The sequence below is a fragment of the Trichechus manatus genome, unplaced genomic scaffold (assembly GCF_000243295.1).
Source record: "Trichechus manatus latirostris isolate Lorelei unplaced genomic scaffold, TriManLat1.0 scaffold00154, whole genome shotgun sequence".
In the NCBI taxonomy this organism is placed as follows: domain Eukaryota; kingdom Metazoa; phylum Chordata; class Mammalia; order Sirenia; family Trichechidae; genus Trichechus; species Trichechus manatus.
Genome location: NW_004444090.1, coordinates 6,433,857 through 6,448,820, shown reverse-complemented (window position 1 = coordinate 6,448,820; position 14,964 = coordinate 6,433,857). Strand labels below are relative to the sequence as shown.

The window sequence follows — 14,964 nt, the reverse complement described above, 5'->3', positions numbered from 1 at the left end:
TGGTCCATTAGTCCTTTGGACTAATCTTTTCCTTGTATCCTGTTCTCTTCATTCTCCCTTGCTCCCGAAGGGATGAGACCAGTGGAGCATCTTAGCTGGCTGCTCACAGGCTTTTAAGACCCCAGACGCTACCCACCAAGGTAGAATGTAGAACAATGTCTTTATAAAACTGTGTTATGCCAGTTGAGCTAGATGTTCCCCGAGACCATGGTCCCCACAGCCCTCCACCCAGCAATTCAAATTCAGTCACTCAGGGAGTTTGGATGTGTCTGTGGAGCTTCCATGACCTTTTCTTGTACACGTAGCGCTGGCTTCCTCAGTATTGTATACTGTCTTACCCTTCTCCAAAGTTACCACTTACCTATTGTCTATTTAGTATTTCCCCCCAACCCCTCCCATCCCTCGTAACCAACAAAGATTGTTACTTTTTGTGCGTAAACTTTTTCATGAGTTTTTACAATAGAGGTCTTGTACAATATTTGTCCTTGACTTATTTCACTCAGCATAATGTCCTCCAGTTTCATCCATGTTATGAGATGCTTCACAGATTGATCATTGTTCTTTATCGTTGCATAATACTCCATTGTGTATATGTACCATAGTCTGTTGTCATCTGTTCTTGAAACTGAAATGTGTAAGAGAAGTGCTTTTCATGATCTTGATAAAAGATTATCTTTCTCAGATTATTTTTAGTATTGCATAACTGTGCAAGCCTTTAAAAGAAATTTGAGATTTATTTAAGAAATTATTTCAGAATGTAGTAAAAATAAGAGACAATATGAAGAACGTAATCACTGTCACTGAATTGTACATGTAAAAAAATGTTGAATTGGCTAATTTTTTGTTATATAAATTTTTACCAGAATTAAAAAAAAAAAAAAACAGGGAGATGTAACAATTACCACCTAAATAATGTTTGACAATATTATATCCTAGTGAGCGAGAAACACTACAAGAGAGAAATTTCTTTTCAGATAAAAAGCAAACTAACAAAGTCATAACATAAAAAGGATTGAAACACTTCAATAATCCTTTGTTTCACAATGCAATTTTATTGTCTTGTGGTAAATTAAGGATCATTTAAAAATAAATCTATTCAACCTTTGCAGGAATGAAACTTTACAATACACTCAATTAGTGATAACATTTAGTTCCCACAACTGCTATATTTTTGTTTTTACTTACCTTTAAAGCTTTTCTGAATCAGAATTTTATAAGTCAGAGTATGTTGTAGTTATGATTAGGTTACAGAACTGTTACCAGCTTCTGATTTCAAACATTTTGTGATATGTGCCTAGACCATGATGCCTTCTTGTCATAGGAATCAAAAGAGTGGGGTCTGAGTGGAATCTTGTGTATCTAGTCAGAAAAATCTTTATCTTTAGAGCTGTAAAATACCTCAAGAAATCACCCGGTTTTATTTTACTTAACTGTATTTTCTTATTTGTATTACCTTCAGGCAGATAATACATTAGTTTTTTAATTTTAAGGGTATGATCTTAGACTGAGGTTGCCCAGTCTCAGACTTTTGGAAGACCCACATAGCAAGAATTAGAAATAAAAATGGCTTACTGCTTCTTGAGATAGTAATTTCTACTACACTGTATTGTCCCAATAGTTATTTTTACCGTTTTGTGACTTTTCCACTTAAAATTTAACTACCCCAAGGAATTTTTAAATTACAATGGCTTCAGGGATCCATTTGGCAAAAGTTATTTTGTAGCAATGGGAACAGAAAAATATCTTTCAAAACTGGATAAAGAGCAGTCTGTAGGGATTCCAAATTGTAGAGATTAGTAGCTAGGAGTATGTTACAGCATTTCTCCAGTAGTTATTATTACCTGGGAGGACTTTAGGTTTAGGAGGAAAAGTAAACAGTCTTAGCAACCACACAGCCAGGCATCATGGAAAATTGGAATGTTTTTCAGGCCACTTATTTGTTCTAGGGACTAACCTTCCCAGTAGAGAGAGAATGTATTAAAGCTGCTTGTTTTGCTATGATGCATAATTAAAGACTTGTCTAAAGTCTGCTCCTCTTCCTTCTGCTTTACTTGATTTTTTAATATATTTTGCATTCAAATTTCTTAATAGCAGATCTGATTATATTTTGTATACAACTTCCTAATAGCACAGCTCTTATATCACACAGTCTAATAGATGATTGTCTTTAGGTCAACACCAGCAGTCAGTGGAGCCCAGAAGGGTGGGATTACAGGGTACAAAGTATGTCGATCTGTACATAAAGAATGGTGTATGGATTTGTAGCTAAAGTTGTAACAAGCAGTCAAATTTTATGTCTAACATATTCCATTGTTCTGATGGACAGTTAAATGTATGGAATAAGATCAGATGGTAGAACATTACCTTTTACATAATATCTGAAATTTTCATCCTGAAAGATACTTTAGAGATCCTTTATTTTAACCTCCCACCTACTCTGCTGCCTCTCCTTGTTTTCAAGATAAGAATATTAAAGGATGAGAATTTTAAGTGACTTGTTTAAGAGTGGATGAGTGGTTATGTGTGGGGTGAAAGGTATTGGATTAAACCCTGGCTTTATGATTCCTACGTCAGTACTCTTTCCACTTCATCATGCTGTTTTCATGTCATGCCATCTCAGTGTTAGAGGGATTTTAAAAGCCTGGCTTTTGTGGAGACTGTCAGAATTGAGGGTCTGCAGTAAGTGGCAATGTTTAGGAAAAAGAAATACTGTATTACAGTAAAAGGGTGGTTTTTGAGGATTTAAGAAATTGCTTCCAATTGGTCTTTCTATCCCTAGTATGAAAGTAGACTTTAAAACTGCAGCCATTGAGGGCCAAGATGAAACATTTTTGCATAGTGCTGCTACTGCTGATTAGCTGAGATAATAGCAGGCAGGATCCCATTTTAACAGATTATACCTGAACTGTATAGCTGTTAATATATAGTAACAATAACCACCTGAATTAGGCAACAGTGTAAGCTACTATAACAAAGAGACCCAAAAACACAGTGGCTTAAGCAAGATAAAGGAATTTCTCTGTCTTTTAACAGTGAGAGTAGGCTATACATCCTTAACCACAGCTTCCATCTGTGTATCCTAGGTGGCTGCTCCAGCTTCCACCGTCATATGTTGGCATCTCAACCAGTAGGAAAGGAGAAAAGTCAAGGGGAACTGAGAGCCATTCCTTTTAATCCATTATTGCTTACATTTCTTTAGCCAGAACTCACTTTCCTGGCCACACTTAGCTGCAAGGGAGACTCAGAAATGAAGTGCCAATGCCCACCTAAAACTTGTGAGTTCTATCGTTAAAGAGAAAAGGGAAAAATTAACATTGGTGCCTCAGCTGCATTCTCTGCCAGACCAACCCATTAAGAGATTGCACCTGGAATCTCTGTTTTATTGGCACCACAACACACTGAATCATAGGGCTACTGGCCATATAACCAAAATTAAGTCAAACCAGTTGCTGTTGAGTCAGTTCCAACTTACGGTTACCCCATGTGTTGCAGAGTAGAACTACACTCCATAGGGTTTTCATGATTGTGACCTTTAGGAAGTAGATCACCAGGCATTTCTTCCAAGGTTTGAACTTCCAACCTTTTGGTTAGTAGCCAAGCACTTAACCGTTTGCACCACCAAGGACTCCGCTGGCCATATGCACTGTTATAAATATTTACATTTAGTATTTTATATGTCTTTGGGGAGTATTCCTAGCTAGAAGAAGTTGGAAGCCTAGCCTTGGTGGCACAGTGGTTCAGTGCTCGGCTGCTAACAGAAAGGTCAGCAGTTTGAACCCACCAGCCACTCCCTGGAAGAAAGATGTGGCAGCCTACTCCCTTGGAAACCTTATAGGGCAGTTCTGCTCTGTCCTTTAGGGTCACTATGAATTGGAACTGACTTGACGGCAATGAGTTTGGGTGTTTTTTTTTTTTTTTTTTTTTTGGTCAGTGGTAGTAAAGAAAACAAACGATAATCTGTGTACATGTTAGAATGTTTTGAGGAGATTCATGTTATCTTTAGCCCAAATTTAAGTAAAAGTTTTACTCTATTGAAATAGCCATCATGCAGCCTATTTTTTTCTTATGAACAGTCAGCTTTTCCATTATTTCATAATTTCAGTCAATTCGATAAAAAATAGAATGTGAACAGTTTATCATAGCTTACTAGTGGAAACTATTATTTTTAAGATATCTGTTACAGACATTGTATTAATTTTTAAAAATAAAATGCTTTCAAGTGCACTAATACAGTATAGAGGAGCCCTCATGGTGCAGTGGTTAAAAGCTCGGCTGCTAACCAGACGGTCAGCAGTTTGAGTCCACCAGCCATTCCTTAGAAACCCTTTGGGGCAGTTCTCTTCTGTCCTATAGGGTCACTGTGAGTTGGAATCAACTCGACGGCAACAGGTTTTGGTTTCTGGAATATAGTATAGTAAAAGATTCACTTTTGTTAACACTTAGAAGCTATTTTGGTCAATCACTTTAATCTATATGCAGAGAAACCCTTTGAACTCTGAAATTAAGTCCACTTCCTACGTCCACATATTGTTTTGAGACACTGTCAGTCATTGCATGTGAGGTTGTAAGTAGGAGGTGAGGAGGGATGAAGTGTCCTAAGTGCATAAACCAAATGGATTGATAAGGAAGAGTCTCCGTATTTCTAACTCCTGTTTGACTGAGTGCATTTCAGGTGTTGGTAATAGATTAAGTGTAGCAGCAAAAGAGAATTTCTTCCATGTTTAAGGTTTGCAAATAAATGTTTGGGAAGTCAGATGGTACTTTTGAGATAGGTTCAATGTCTATATTTCTTACTCCATGAAGCCTGTAGTCATTTTGAAGCTTTGGAGATGGAGGGTGGGGGTGGGGAAGAGGTTGATTTTGACCAACAGACATATTTAGTCCATACAGTGTTATTAAAAATATAGAAAAAAAGTGCTATTAGACTTCTCTTAAAAAGATAAGGTTTCTGTACTGGCCAACATAGAGTAATAGGGACCAGATTTACTCTGCCACCTGAAACAACCAAAAAATGGACAAAATATATGAAACAGTGGTTTTCTAGACAATGGACATCAGGCAATAAAGCACATTGATCCCCAAGAGACAAGAAACAACCGAATCAAGTCCTACAATTATCCTAACTGCTGTCTTGAGACATTTTCCAGGCAGCACCACAGAGAAGGGGAACCCAGATAGAGAATAGCTGACTCCTTGAGGAAATAGAACTGAGTTCTGGGAGACCAAGAGAGCTAGAGAAGAGAGAGCTACCCAGAGAAAAATCTTTAGGAAACTACAGAAGGTCCCCCTCAAGTACTCTGCTGAATGTGGATCAGCACAGTTACGTGGAAATGACCTATACTAGAAGAAGAACCAGCGGAAAAGATTAGAGGAACAGTGCTCAGGGCTTATACAGGGCCAAGAATGGTGCCTGTTCTTGACAGCTAGACTAGAAAATCTCACACCTCACAGGGCATGAGGTAGAGAACACCAAAGCGTTTTGCCTTATTAGTGAAGAAAAATTATCACTTGACTGAGCACTGCTGTGGTCCCAGCTAACGAATCTTACAAGCAAACCCCAAAAAAGATCAGTTTCCAGGTACCTTCACTGTGCCCTAAGCAAAGCTAAAGAATATTTATAAGAACACAAAAATATCCAACAAGATAAAATTTACAGTACCTAACAGCTAACCAAAGATTTCCAGGCGTTCAAAGTAACAGGAAAGTACAACCCATAATGAGAAAAATCAGTCTGAATCAACTCAGAACTGACACAGATGTTAGAATTAGCAGACAGTGACATCAAAATAGTTATAACTGTATTCTGTATGTTCAAAAGTAGAGAGATGGAAGATATAAAAGAGACCTAAATTGAACTTCTGATCAGTTTTATTGAATTGTGTGTGCATGTGAAAAACATTGAGTGGCAAATGTTGTGTTCTTTGTATTGTTACAATAAGAAAATACACTGAATGGCATTAACAACAAATTAGGCATTACTCAAAAAACAATTAGTGAATTTGAAGACATAGCGATAGGAATTATCAAAAATGAAACATAGAAAGAAAAGACATAAAAGTGAATCAGTGAGCTGTGGGACAACTTTGAGTGGCCTAATATACATATAATTGGAGTCCCCAAAAAAGAGTGGGAGGAAAGAAAAATATTTTAAGAAATAATAGCCAAAAATCTCCAAACTTGATGAAAACTAATAAACCTACATATCCAAGAAATTTAACCCTAAGTACAAGAAATATGAAAAACTATGGTGTATCTTTGGCTATGTATATTTTCACCAAAAAAAGAAAAAAAAAAGTCGAGAAGGGAGAGGGTTGACATGTCGTGGGGTTATTAATCAATGTCATAAAACAATATGTGTACTACTGTTTCATGAGAAACTTTTGTTGTGTAAACCTTCACCTGAAGTACAATAAAATAAAAAAAAAATTCACAGCAAAACATACACCAAGTCACAAAAAAAAAAAGAAATATGAAAAACTATACCAAAAGCACATCATAACCAGATTGCTCAAAGCCAGTGATAAATCTTAAAAGAACCAGAATAAAAAGACATGTTATGTACAGAAGAAAAAAAAGATAAGGATGACAACAGATTTCTCATCAGAAAGCATGCAAGGAAACAATGGAACAGCATGTTTAAAGTACTAAAAGAAAATACTGTCAACCTAGAACTCTATATTCATAAAAAATATCTTTCAAAAACAAAGGCCAAATAAAGACATTTTTAGAGATACAAAAGCTGAAAGAATTCGTCACCGGTAGACCTGCACTACAAGAAACATTAAAGTTGTCTAGGCAGAAGTAAAATGGTACCAGAGAAAAATGTGAAACAACACAAAGAAATGAAGAGCACCAAAAATGGTAACTATGTAGATAAATATATAAATATTTTCTTATTATACAAATCTCTTTAAAAAAAGATACTTGACTTTAAACAAAAAAATAATAGTGATGTAATGGTAGGGATTATAGCGTATGTAAAAGTAAAACGTAACGGCAATAGCAAGGAGGTCAGGAAGGGACAGATAGAAATATAAGGTTCTTGTATATACATGAAATGGTATAATATCAGTGGAAGGTAGACTGATAAGTTAAAAATGTGTACTGTAAACTCTAAAGCTAATACTAAAATAGCAACAAAAAAAAGTTACAGCTAATAAGGCAATGAAAGATATAAGATGTAATAATAATAACCTCAGTCCTAAAGAAGGCAGAAAATGAGGAAAAAGGGAACAAATAAGAGGTGAGACAAATAGAAAATAAATAGATAAGATGATAGATTTAAACTTAGCCATATTATTAATCAGATTAAATATAAATGGTCTAAATACCTCCATTACAAGAACTACATAAAAATATTTGCTGCCTGAAAGAAACACACTTTATAGACACCAATTGGTTAAAAGTAAAAGGATGGAAAAAGATACACCATGCCAACATGAATCAAAAGAAAGCTGGAGTGGTTATAATACTATCAGATACAGTAGATTTCAGAGCAAAAAAATATTACAACAGATAAAGAAGATCATTTCATAATGATAATGAGGCCACTTACAAGAGGATATAGAACTGTAAACATTTATGCATCTAACAAAAAGAGCTTCAAGATAGTTGAAGCAAAAATTGAGAAACTACAAGGAGAACTAGATAAAATAGTTTCAGTTAAAGATTTCAATACACCTTTCTCAATAATTAATAAAACAAGTAGACAAAATCAGTAAGAATCTATAAAATGTGAACACTACCAGCCAATTTGACCTGACTGACATTTATAGAACATTCCACCCAACAACAGCAGACTACGCAGGCAAGAAGAAACAGTAGGCATCCAGACTGGAAAGGAAGAAGTAAAACTATCTTTATTCGTGGACCGTCTATGTAGAAAATCCAGTGGAACCTACAGAAATGCTATTAAAACTAATAAAGTGAAAAAATAAAAATAAAGTGAATTTAACAAGATGGCAAGATACAAGATCAACATTCCAAAATCAATTGTATTTTAATATACTAGCAATGAACAATTAGACACTGGAATTAGAAAAACAATTCCATTTACAGTATCACCAAAAATATTAAATACCTAGGAATAAATCTGATTAAAAAATGTGAAAGATCTGTATGTTGAAAACTACAAAACATCACTGAAAGAAATTAAAGACGTCAATAAATGGGAAACCCATACCTCATTCATGGTTCAGAAAGACTCAATGTCATTAACATGTCAGTTCCCCCTAATTTGATTTATAGATTCAGTGCAATCCCAATCAAAATCCCAGCCAGCTTTTTCTGTGGAAGTTGACAAATTGATTATAAAATTCATATAAAAATGCAAAAGAAAACAGCCAAAAAAACTTTAAGAAGCAGCTTTATTCATAATAGCCCCAAATTGGAAGCAGCCTCAATATTTTTCCAACCATGGTACATCCATGTAATGGAATACTACTCAGCAATATAAAGGAACAAATTATATGCAACAACCTGGACGAATCTCAAATGTATTATGCTAAGTGAATGAAACCACACTCAAAAGGCTACATACCGTATGATTCCATTGATACAACATTTTAGAAAAGGCAAATCTATGGGATGGAGAACAGATCAGTGGTTGCCAGGGTTTTGGGAGTAGATGGAGGAGCTGACTATAAAGAGCTTCTTGAGGGAATTTTGGGGGTGATGGAACAGTTCTGTACATTTGTCATGGTCGTTATGTAACTCTGTGCATTTGTTAAAACTCATAGAACTCTACACCAAAAAGACTGTAGAACATGTGTAGTGTACATAAAGTAAAAAACAAAAATTGCCATGAGGTGATGATTGTTAAAGCTAGGTAAATGGTGTCTGGGAGTTTTTTATAGTATTAATTCAACTTTTGTGTATGTTTAACATTTTCCATAATAAGTTAAAAAAAGCTAAAAAATAAACTATGATGGTAGAAGAGTTCCAGAAAGGATCATAGAAATCTAAATATTGCATGCCAATGGGTAAAGGACAGGAGGATGAAGTGTGGAGCCTATAGAAAACAGAGAAAAAAATTGGCTAAAGAAACACCATGAAAAAGTGTTTTGAGAGCAAAAGGACAAGAATTTGGCAAGGGGGTGGTGGGTAGGTAGGTAAATTTAAATGAAGTGTTGGCAGTATTAAATATCAAATATTAGGAAGTTTGAGATAGCATAAGGAGATCATCGATAACTTCACAAACTTCTTTGGAATATTAAATATAAAAGCAAACTGAAATTAAGAAAGGAAGTTAATAGTAATGAAATGGAAACAGAATGGACTGCTCTTTAAGACATTAGTTCTTGAAAGGAGACTAATAGACTAATATAAAACGTAGAAGATGATTCAGCTAAAAGAGAAAATAACATGCTTTCGGGTATCCCAGTCTTTTGCAATTTGAAGTGATGAATCCTTGCTCCTCTCCCCATTGCTCTCTGATTGTTACTCAGTATTGAAACCAGATAGAACACTAGTCTGACATTGGATAACACTTAATGTTAAAGACAGTGTTTTACAAACTGTTCTGCATTGTATAAGATGACTCAGAAGGTCACTTTGCCCCTCTCTTTCTTTCCCCTACCCTGCCTTCTTTCAAGTACCTGTACTTCTATGTTTTACATTTTGGGCTTTTAGTGTAAGATTTCCTTTGAAGAAAGTGTTTAGTCTGCTTCCACAAAAAGTTTGAAGACTACAGTTTTAAAGTATTGCTGAATACAAGGACTTCTTCAACATATTTAAAGGCAGAGGAGATGGTTTTCATTGTTAGGGATATTAAAGAGTGAGGAAATGAGTATCTTGGTCATCCAGTGCTGCTATAACAGAAATACCACAAGTGGATGGCTTTAACAAAGAGAAGTTTATTCTCTCACAGTCCAGTAGGCTAGAAGTCCGAATTCAGGGCAGTGGCTCCAGGGGAAGGCTTTCTCTGTCGGCTCTGGAGGAAAGTCCTTGTCATCAGTCTTCCCTTGTTCTGGGAGCATCTCAGTGCAGGAACCTCAGGTCCAAAGGATGCGTTCTTCTCCCGGCACTGCTTTCTTGGTGGTGTAAGGGCCCCTGTCTCTCTGCTCGCTTCTCGCTTTTATATCTCAAAAGAGATTGGCTTAAGACACTATCTAATCTTGTAGATCTCATCAGTATAACTGCTGCTATCCATCTTGTTAACATCATAGTGATAGGATTTATAACACATAAGGAAAATCTCATCAAATGACAAAATGGTGGACAGTCACACAATACTGGGAATCATGGCCTAGCCAAGTTGAAGATATTTTTGGGGGACACAGTTCAGTCCATGACAGTGAGGAAAATAAATGTGTTTCAGAAAATTGGTCTGAAAATAGCTACTGGAAAAAAGGAAGATACATACCTCAAAGACAGCAGTGAAGTGTAATATGACATTATTACTGCTCATCAGGATGTTAATGGCATAGAGATTAGGGTTAGAATTTAGCCAAATAATGAAGGCAAATCTTTCAATTCTCTTTCATAGAAAGTACCTCGTTTAAGAGAAATTTTTAAGTATTCAGATCAATATTAGATAACTGTTAAAAATTCATAATGAAAACTCCTAAATTTAATAATGAAATAATTTTTATTTGATTTTAGTTACAATTATCAGATAGACTTTTCTTATCTATTACGTACTATAAAATTTGGCTTTTTTATTTTTTAATCACATTTAGTGGAAATTTTGAAACAGTGCATCAGACATGAAAATAATTTTAAGTGTCATTTCATTTACAGGTCTGCATTACATTTACTGAATTTGTAAAAATGCAAAATATTTGTAACTTCCTTGTTGAAAAGCTAGATCGTTCTGTTGTCATCAGTCCACCCCAGTTCTATCATACACCGGGTTCTGTTGAGAATCTTCGGTAAGTTAAGCACATCTTTAACTAAATTATCAATTCCTTAAACAAAACTATTCAGTGCTGTGCTTCATGTATTAATAATCTCTGCATTTAATTCCTAAGGCGGAAAGCCTGTCTTGTTGCTGTTGAGAATGCATGGCGTAAAGCTCAAGAAGTCTGTAACCTTGTTGGCCAAACTATAGGAAAACCTTTATTAATCAAAGAAGAAGAAACAAAAGAATGGGAAGGCCAAATAGATGATCATCAGTCATCAAGACTCTCAAGCTCATTAACTGTACACCAAAAAATCAAAAGTGCAACACTACATGCTGTTTCAAAAGTATTTATAACTTTTGAGGTAAAGGGGAAAGAAAAGAAAAAAAAGCATCTCTGAAATGCCAGCCAAAATATATTCTGTTTGTATCTTATCTGTTTTATACTTTTTGGAATGTTTGCTTTTGTCGTAAAATGTTTTTTTCCAAAAATCTAATATCTATGTTTATTTTTGTTTCTATTTTCAAAAACTACTCTGGGAAATTTTTTAATTTTGGAAATAAATATATAGTTTGTACAGTTATATACTGAAATTCATACAATTGCATGTGTAAGTAACATGATTCTTAACAAAGATTAAGCTAAATTTTCTCAGCCATGTTTTTATGATGGAAAATTATACATTTTTCAGTATAAAAAATTATTAAAAAATTCAAAAGCTAGGCTTTAACAAATTAAATTTTAAAAATTATAGGGCAACTTTTTTTTACATATGAAAGGAAGTTCTTATGTTCCATCAAACAATCATTTTATATAACTCTTGATTAATATAGATACAGGATTTTAAGTGAATCCTGTCGGGTAAGAGATTTGATTTTACCCTACTTTCAAGCTAATCAGAGCCCTGGTGGTGCACTGGTTAAGAACTTGGCTGCTAACCAAAAGGTCGGCAGTTTGAATCCACCAGCTGCTCCTTGGAAACCCTATGGTACAAAACTACTCTGTCCTATAGGGTCGCTATGAGCAGAATCGACTCTACTGCAATGGAGTTTGTTGGGTTTATAAGCTAATCCGTTAGCCTGGTATTATTTCTTGGATGCTGGAAGGGAACATGAGACTCCTGGGTCAGAGAAAAAGGTCTGTCTTATTCATGGCACAGTAAGCAGCATGAGCATCAGCATATTTGCATCAGTTCCCCTTGTGCCCAAGCCCTATGGGGGCAACACGATAAGACTATAGAACAATGGGTACACATGCAGTGGGTTTGCATCATAGCTGAGGAATACTGAGTTTGGAGGATTCATTGCTTTTATCACGAGCAGAAGCAAACTGTTTTTTGTTCTGGAGGGAGACATTATCTCAGCCCTCAAGGATGCTTACTGCAAACACAATCCTCAGAAATGACCTGAAGAAAGAACAGGATCAGAGCCTTGCATTCTAGGCACACCCAGCAAGACATGTAGGAGAGCAAGAGACTCATAGCGGACTATCTGTCACCATACATTCTCTTACTAAATCCAGAGACCATTAATTTGCAGACCAATTACCTCATCTGTAATAACTTTGTGAAAGAGCAATTCCAGGAAAAGACTTATATGCCGGAAATAAAAGACATAATTTATGCACCAGACTATCCTCACCAGGGCTCCTTAAGGTTATACTAGCACTGTCCAATACAAATATAATGCAAGCTACATATGTAAATTCTCTGACAGACGTATTTAAAAAGTTTAAAAAAATTTAAAAACAGGAAATTAATTTTAATAACAATAACCCAGTATGTCCAAGATGTTACTGTTTCAGCATGTAATCAATATTTCAAACGTCAATAAGATATTTTATGTTGTTCTTTTTGTACCAAATCTTCAAAAGCTAGTGTATAGTTTACAGTATATCTCAATTCAGATGTAAAATTTAATTGGAAACATTTGGTCTGTGTTTAAATTTCCTAAATTATACAGTTTAAAACATAGATTCACATAGTCAAATTGTTTCAGACATGCTTAAAAGATTTCCAGGAACTGGATCAAGTATCAGTTTTTAAATTTTAATTAATTAAAATTAAATAAAATTTAAAATTCAGTTCCTCAGTTGCACTAGCTATATTTCAAGTACTCAATAGCTGTAAGTGGCTAATGACTACCATGTTGGACAGCACAGAGTTATACACTGAGATAATATTAATCTTTAAGGCTATTTGAGATTTAACAGCAAGTTCCTATTATTGCTATTACATTACATACTCTTTACAGGTGATCATAAGCCAAGTTATCATATAGTCTGTTCCTAAGGGTTTTTCTGTGCTATGTCTTGATACTCATATACCAACATTTCTTTCCTACAACATACTCTCCTGTGTTTTCATCCCCACCCACATTCCCAAGTGGAATTGAAACCATTTTATCTATCTGTATTGGAGTGTCGTTAGGGAAAGGGTACATGGAAGAAAAGTTTTGGAATGTAACATCTCTAGGTTCAAATCCTGACTTTGCTAGTAAAGTGAAAGCTTCTTGAAAATAGGGATCTTGTCTTTTTTATTCATAGCAGCATTCCCAGCATAGTGTCAGGGCCAACACATAGTAGGCTCTCAAAATATTTGCTGAGCAACTTTACAAGTTGTGTAAACTTGGCAAGGCACTTAATTGCTTTAAGTTTCTGTTTCCTGACTGATGAAATGAAACTAATAATAACTACCTTGCAGTGTTACTGTAAGGATTGAAGTTGATAAGTATAAGGCCATAAGAACAGCACTCAGCACATAGTAGTCTCTCAGTAAATGGAAGCCATTATATCAACTACATCCTTTGACTATTTTCAACCCAATTAAAAAATGGTTTTTCCAAATCCTCCATTAAAAGTTATATTAAAAACAAAATTTTCAGAAACCAAGTGTAAAATATGTTGAATTTTACACCCACCCCCCAAAAAGCTAAATATATCTTAACCAAAACTAAACCCATTGCCATCAAGTCGATTCAGACTCATAGAGTCCCTGAAGGACAGAGTAGAACTGCCCCGTAGGGTTTCTAAAGCTGTAATCTTTACAGAAGCAAACTGCCACATCTTTCTCCCAGGGAGCGGCTGGTGGTTTCAAACCACCAACCTTTCGGTTAGTAGCCGAGCGCTTAACCACTGTACCACCAGGTCTTAGCTTTCATTTATACAATTGAGTAGAAAACTAGAGTTGGAGCAGTTCATAAAGAAAAAGAAAAATCACTCCCAACAAATATTTAACCATGGGTAGATTTCTCTTACCCATGGCTTCGTAACACATTTGGTTCCATCATATTTGGTAAAGTAGGCTTTCAACTTAGCATGAAATACCTGGAAACAAAATTTTTCAAGTTAGCAAACGCTTTTAAGAATTTACAGTGTTTTTTCACCAGTGACCACCCCGACAGGGAATACAACAGAGAGTACCTGATGGAGCAGGAGAAAAGTTGGATGCAGAACTCAAATTCTAGTAAAAAGACCATTCTTAATGGTCTGACTGAGACTGGAGAGACCCCGGAAGACATGGCCCCTGGACTCTCTGTTATCCTAGAACTGAAACCATTCCTGAAGCCAACTCTTCAGACATAGATTAGACTGGGCCATAAGACATAAAATGATACTTGTGAAGAGAACGCTTCTTTGCTCAAGTAGGTACGTGAAACTAAATGGGCAGCTCCTGTCCGGAAGTAAGATGAGAAGGCAAAAAGGGACAGGAGCTGGTTGAATGGACACAGGAAATCCAGGGTGGAAAGAAGTGTGCTTTCACAGTATAGGGAGAGTAACTAGGGTCACATAACAGTGCGTGTATAAATTTTTGTATGAGAAGCTAATTTGAACTGTAAACTTGCACTTAAAGCACAATAAAAAAAAAGAATTTACAGGGTTTTTAAAAGATACTGCTTCAAAAAATTCTTAAAATCTACAGTCCTACACTTTTATTGAGCAGTTAAGGGAAGAAATCCTTCAACAATTTGACTGGTTTATGTATGACATCCTGTTTATTTAAGACTAAAAATGTCTGTTTTGAGTTTGTGGCAATTTAATTTTTGACCCAAGGCATATAATGGAGTCTCACAATAAATTATTTAGAGGAGCTATGTCACAGTTCCTGCCAGAATAAATGTATCCT

At 35.4% G+C, this 14,964-nt stretch overlaps 1 protein-coding gene across 1 annotated transcript in view; it reads left to right on the top strand.

The window, feature by feature from the left end:
* The window catches only part of IRAK1BP1 (interleukin 1 receptor associated kinase 1 binding protein 1), a 36,554-nt gene extending 22,271 nt beyond the window's left edge, over window positions 1–14,283 (top strand). The window contains exons 3-4 of the mRNA XM_004386066.3: window positions 10,741–10,871; window positions 10,971–14,283. Of these exons, the coding sequence (XP_004386123.1) occupies window positions 10,741–10,871; window positions 10,971–11,241 (402 nt within the window). The 3' untranslated portion in view covers window positions 11,242–14,283. The remainder of the gene's footprint in view (window positions 1–10,740; window positions 10,872–10,970) is intronic.
* The last annotated feature ends 681 nt before the right edge of the window (window positions 14,284–14,964 follow it).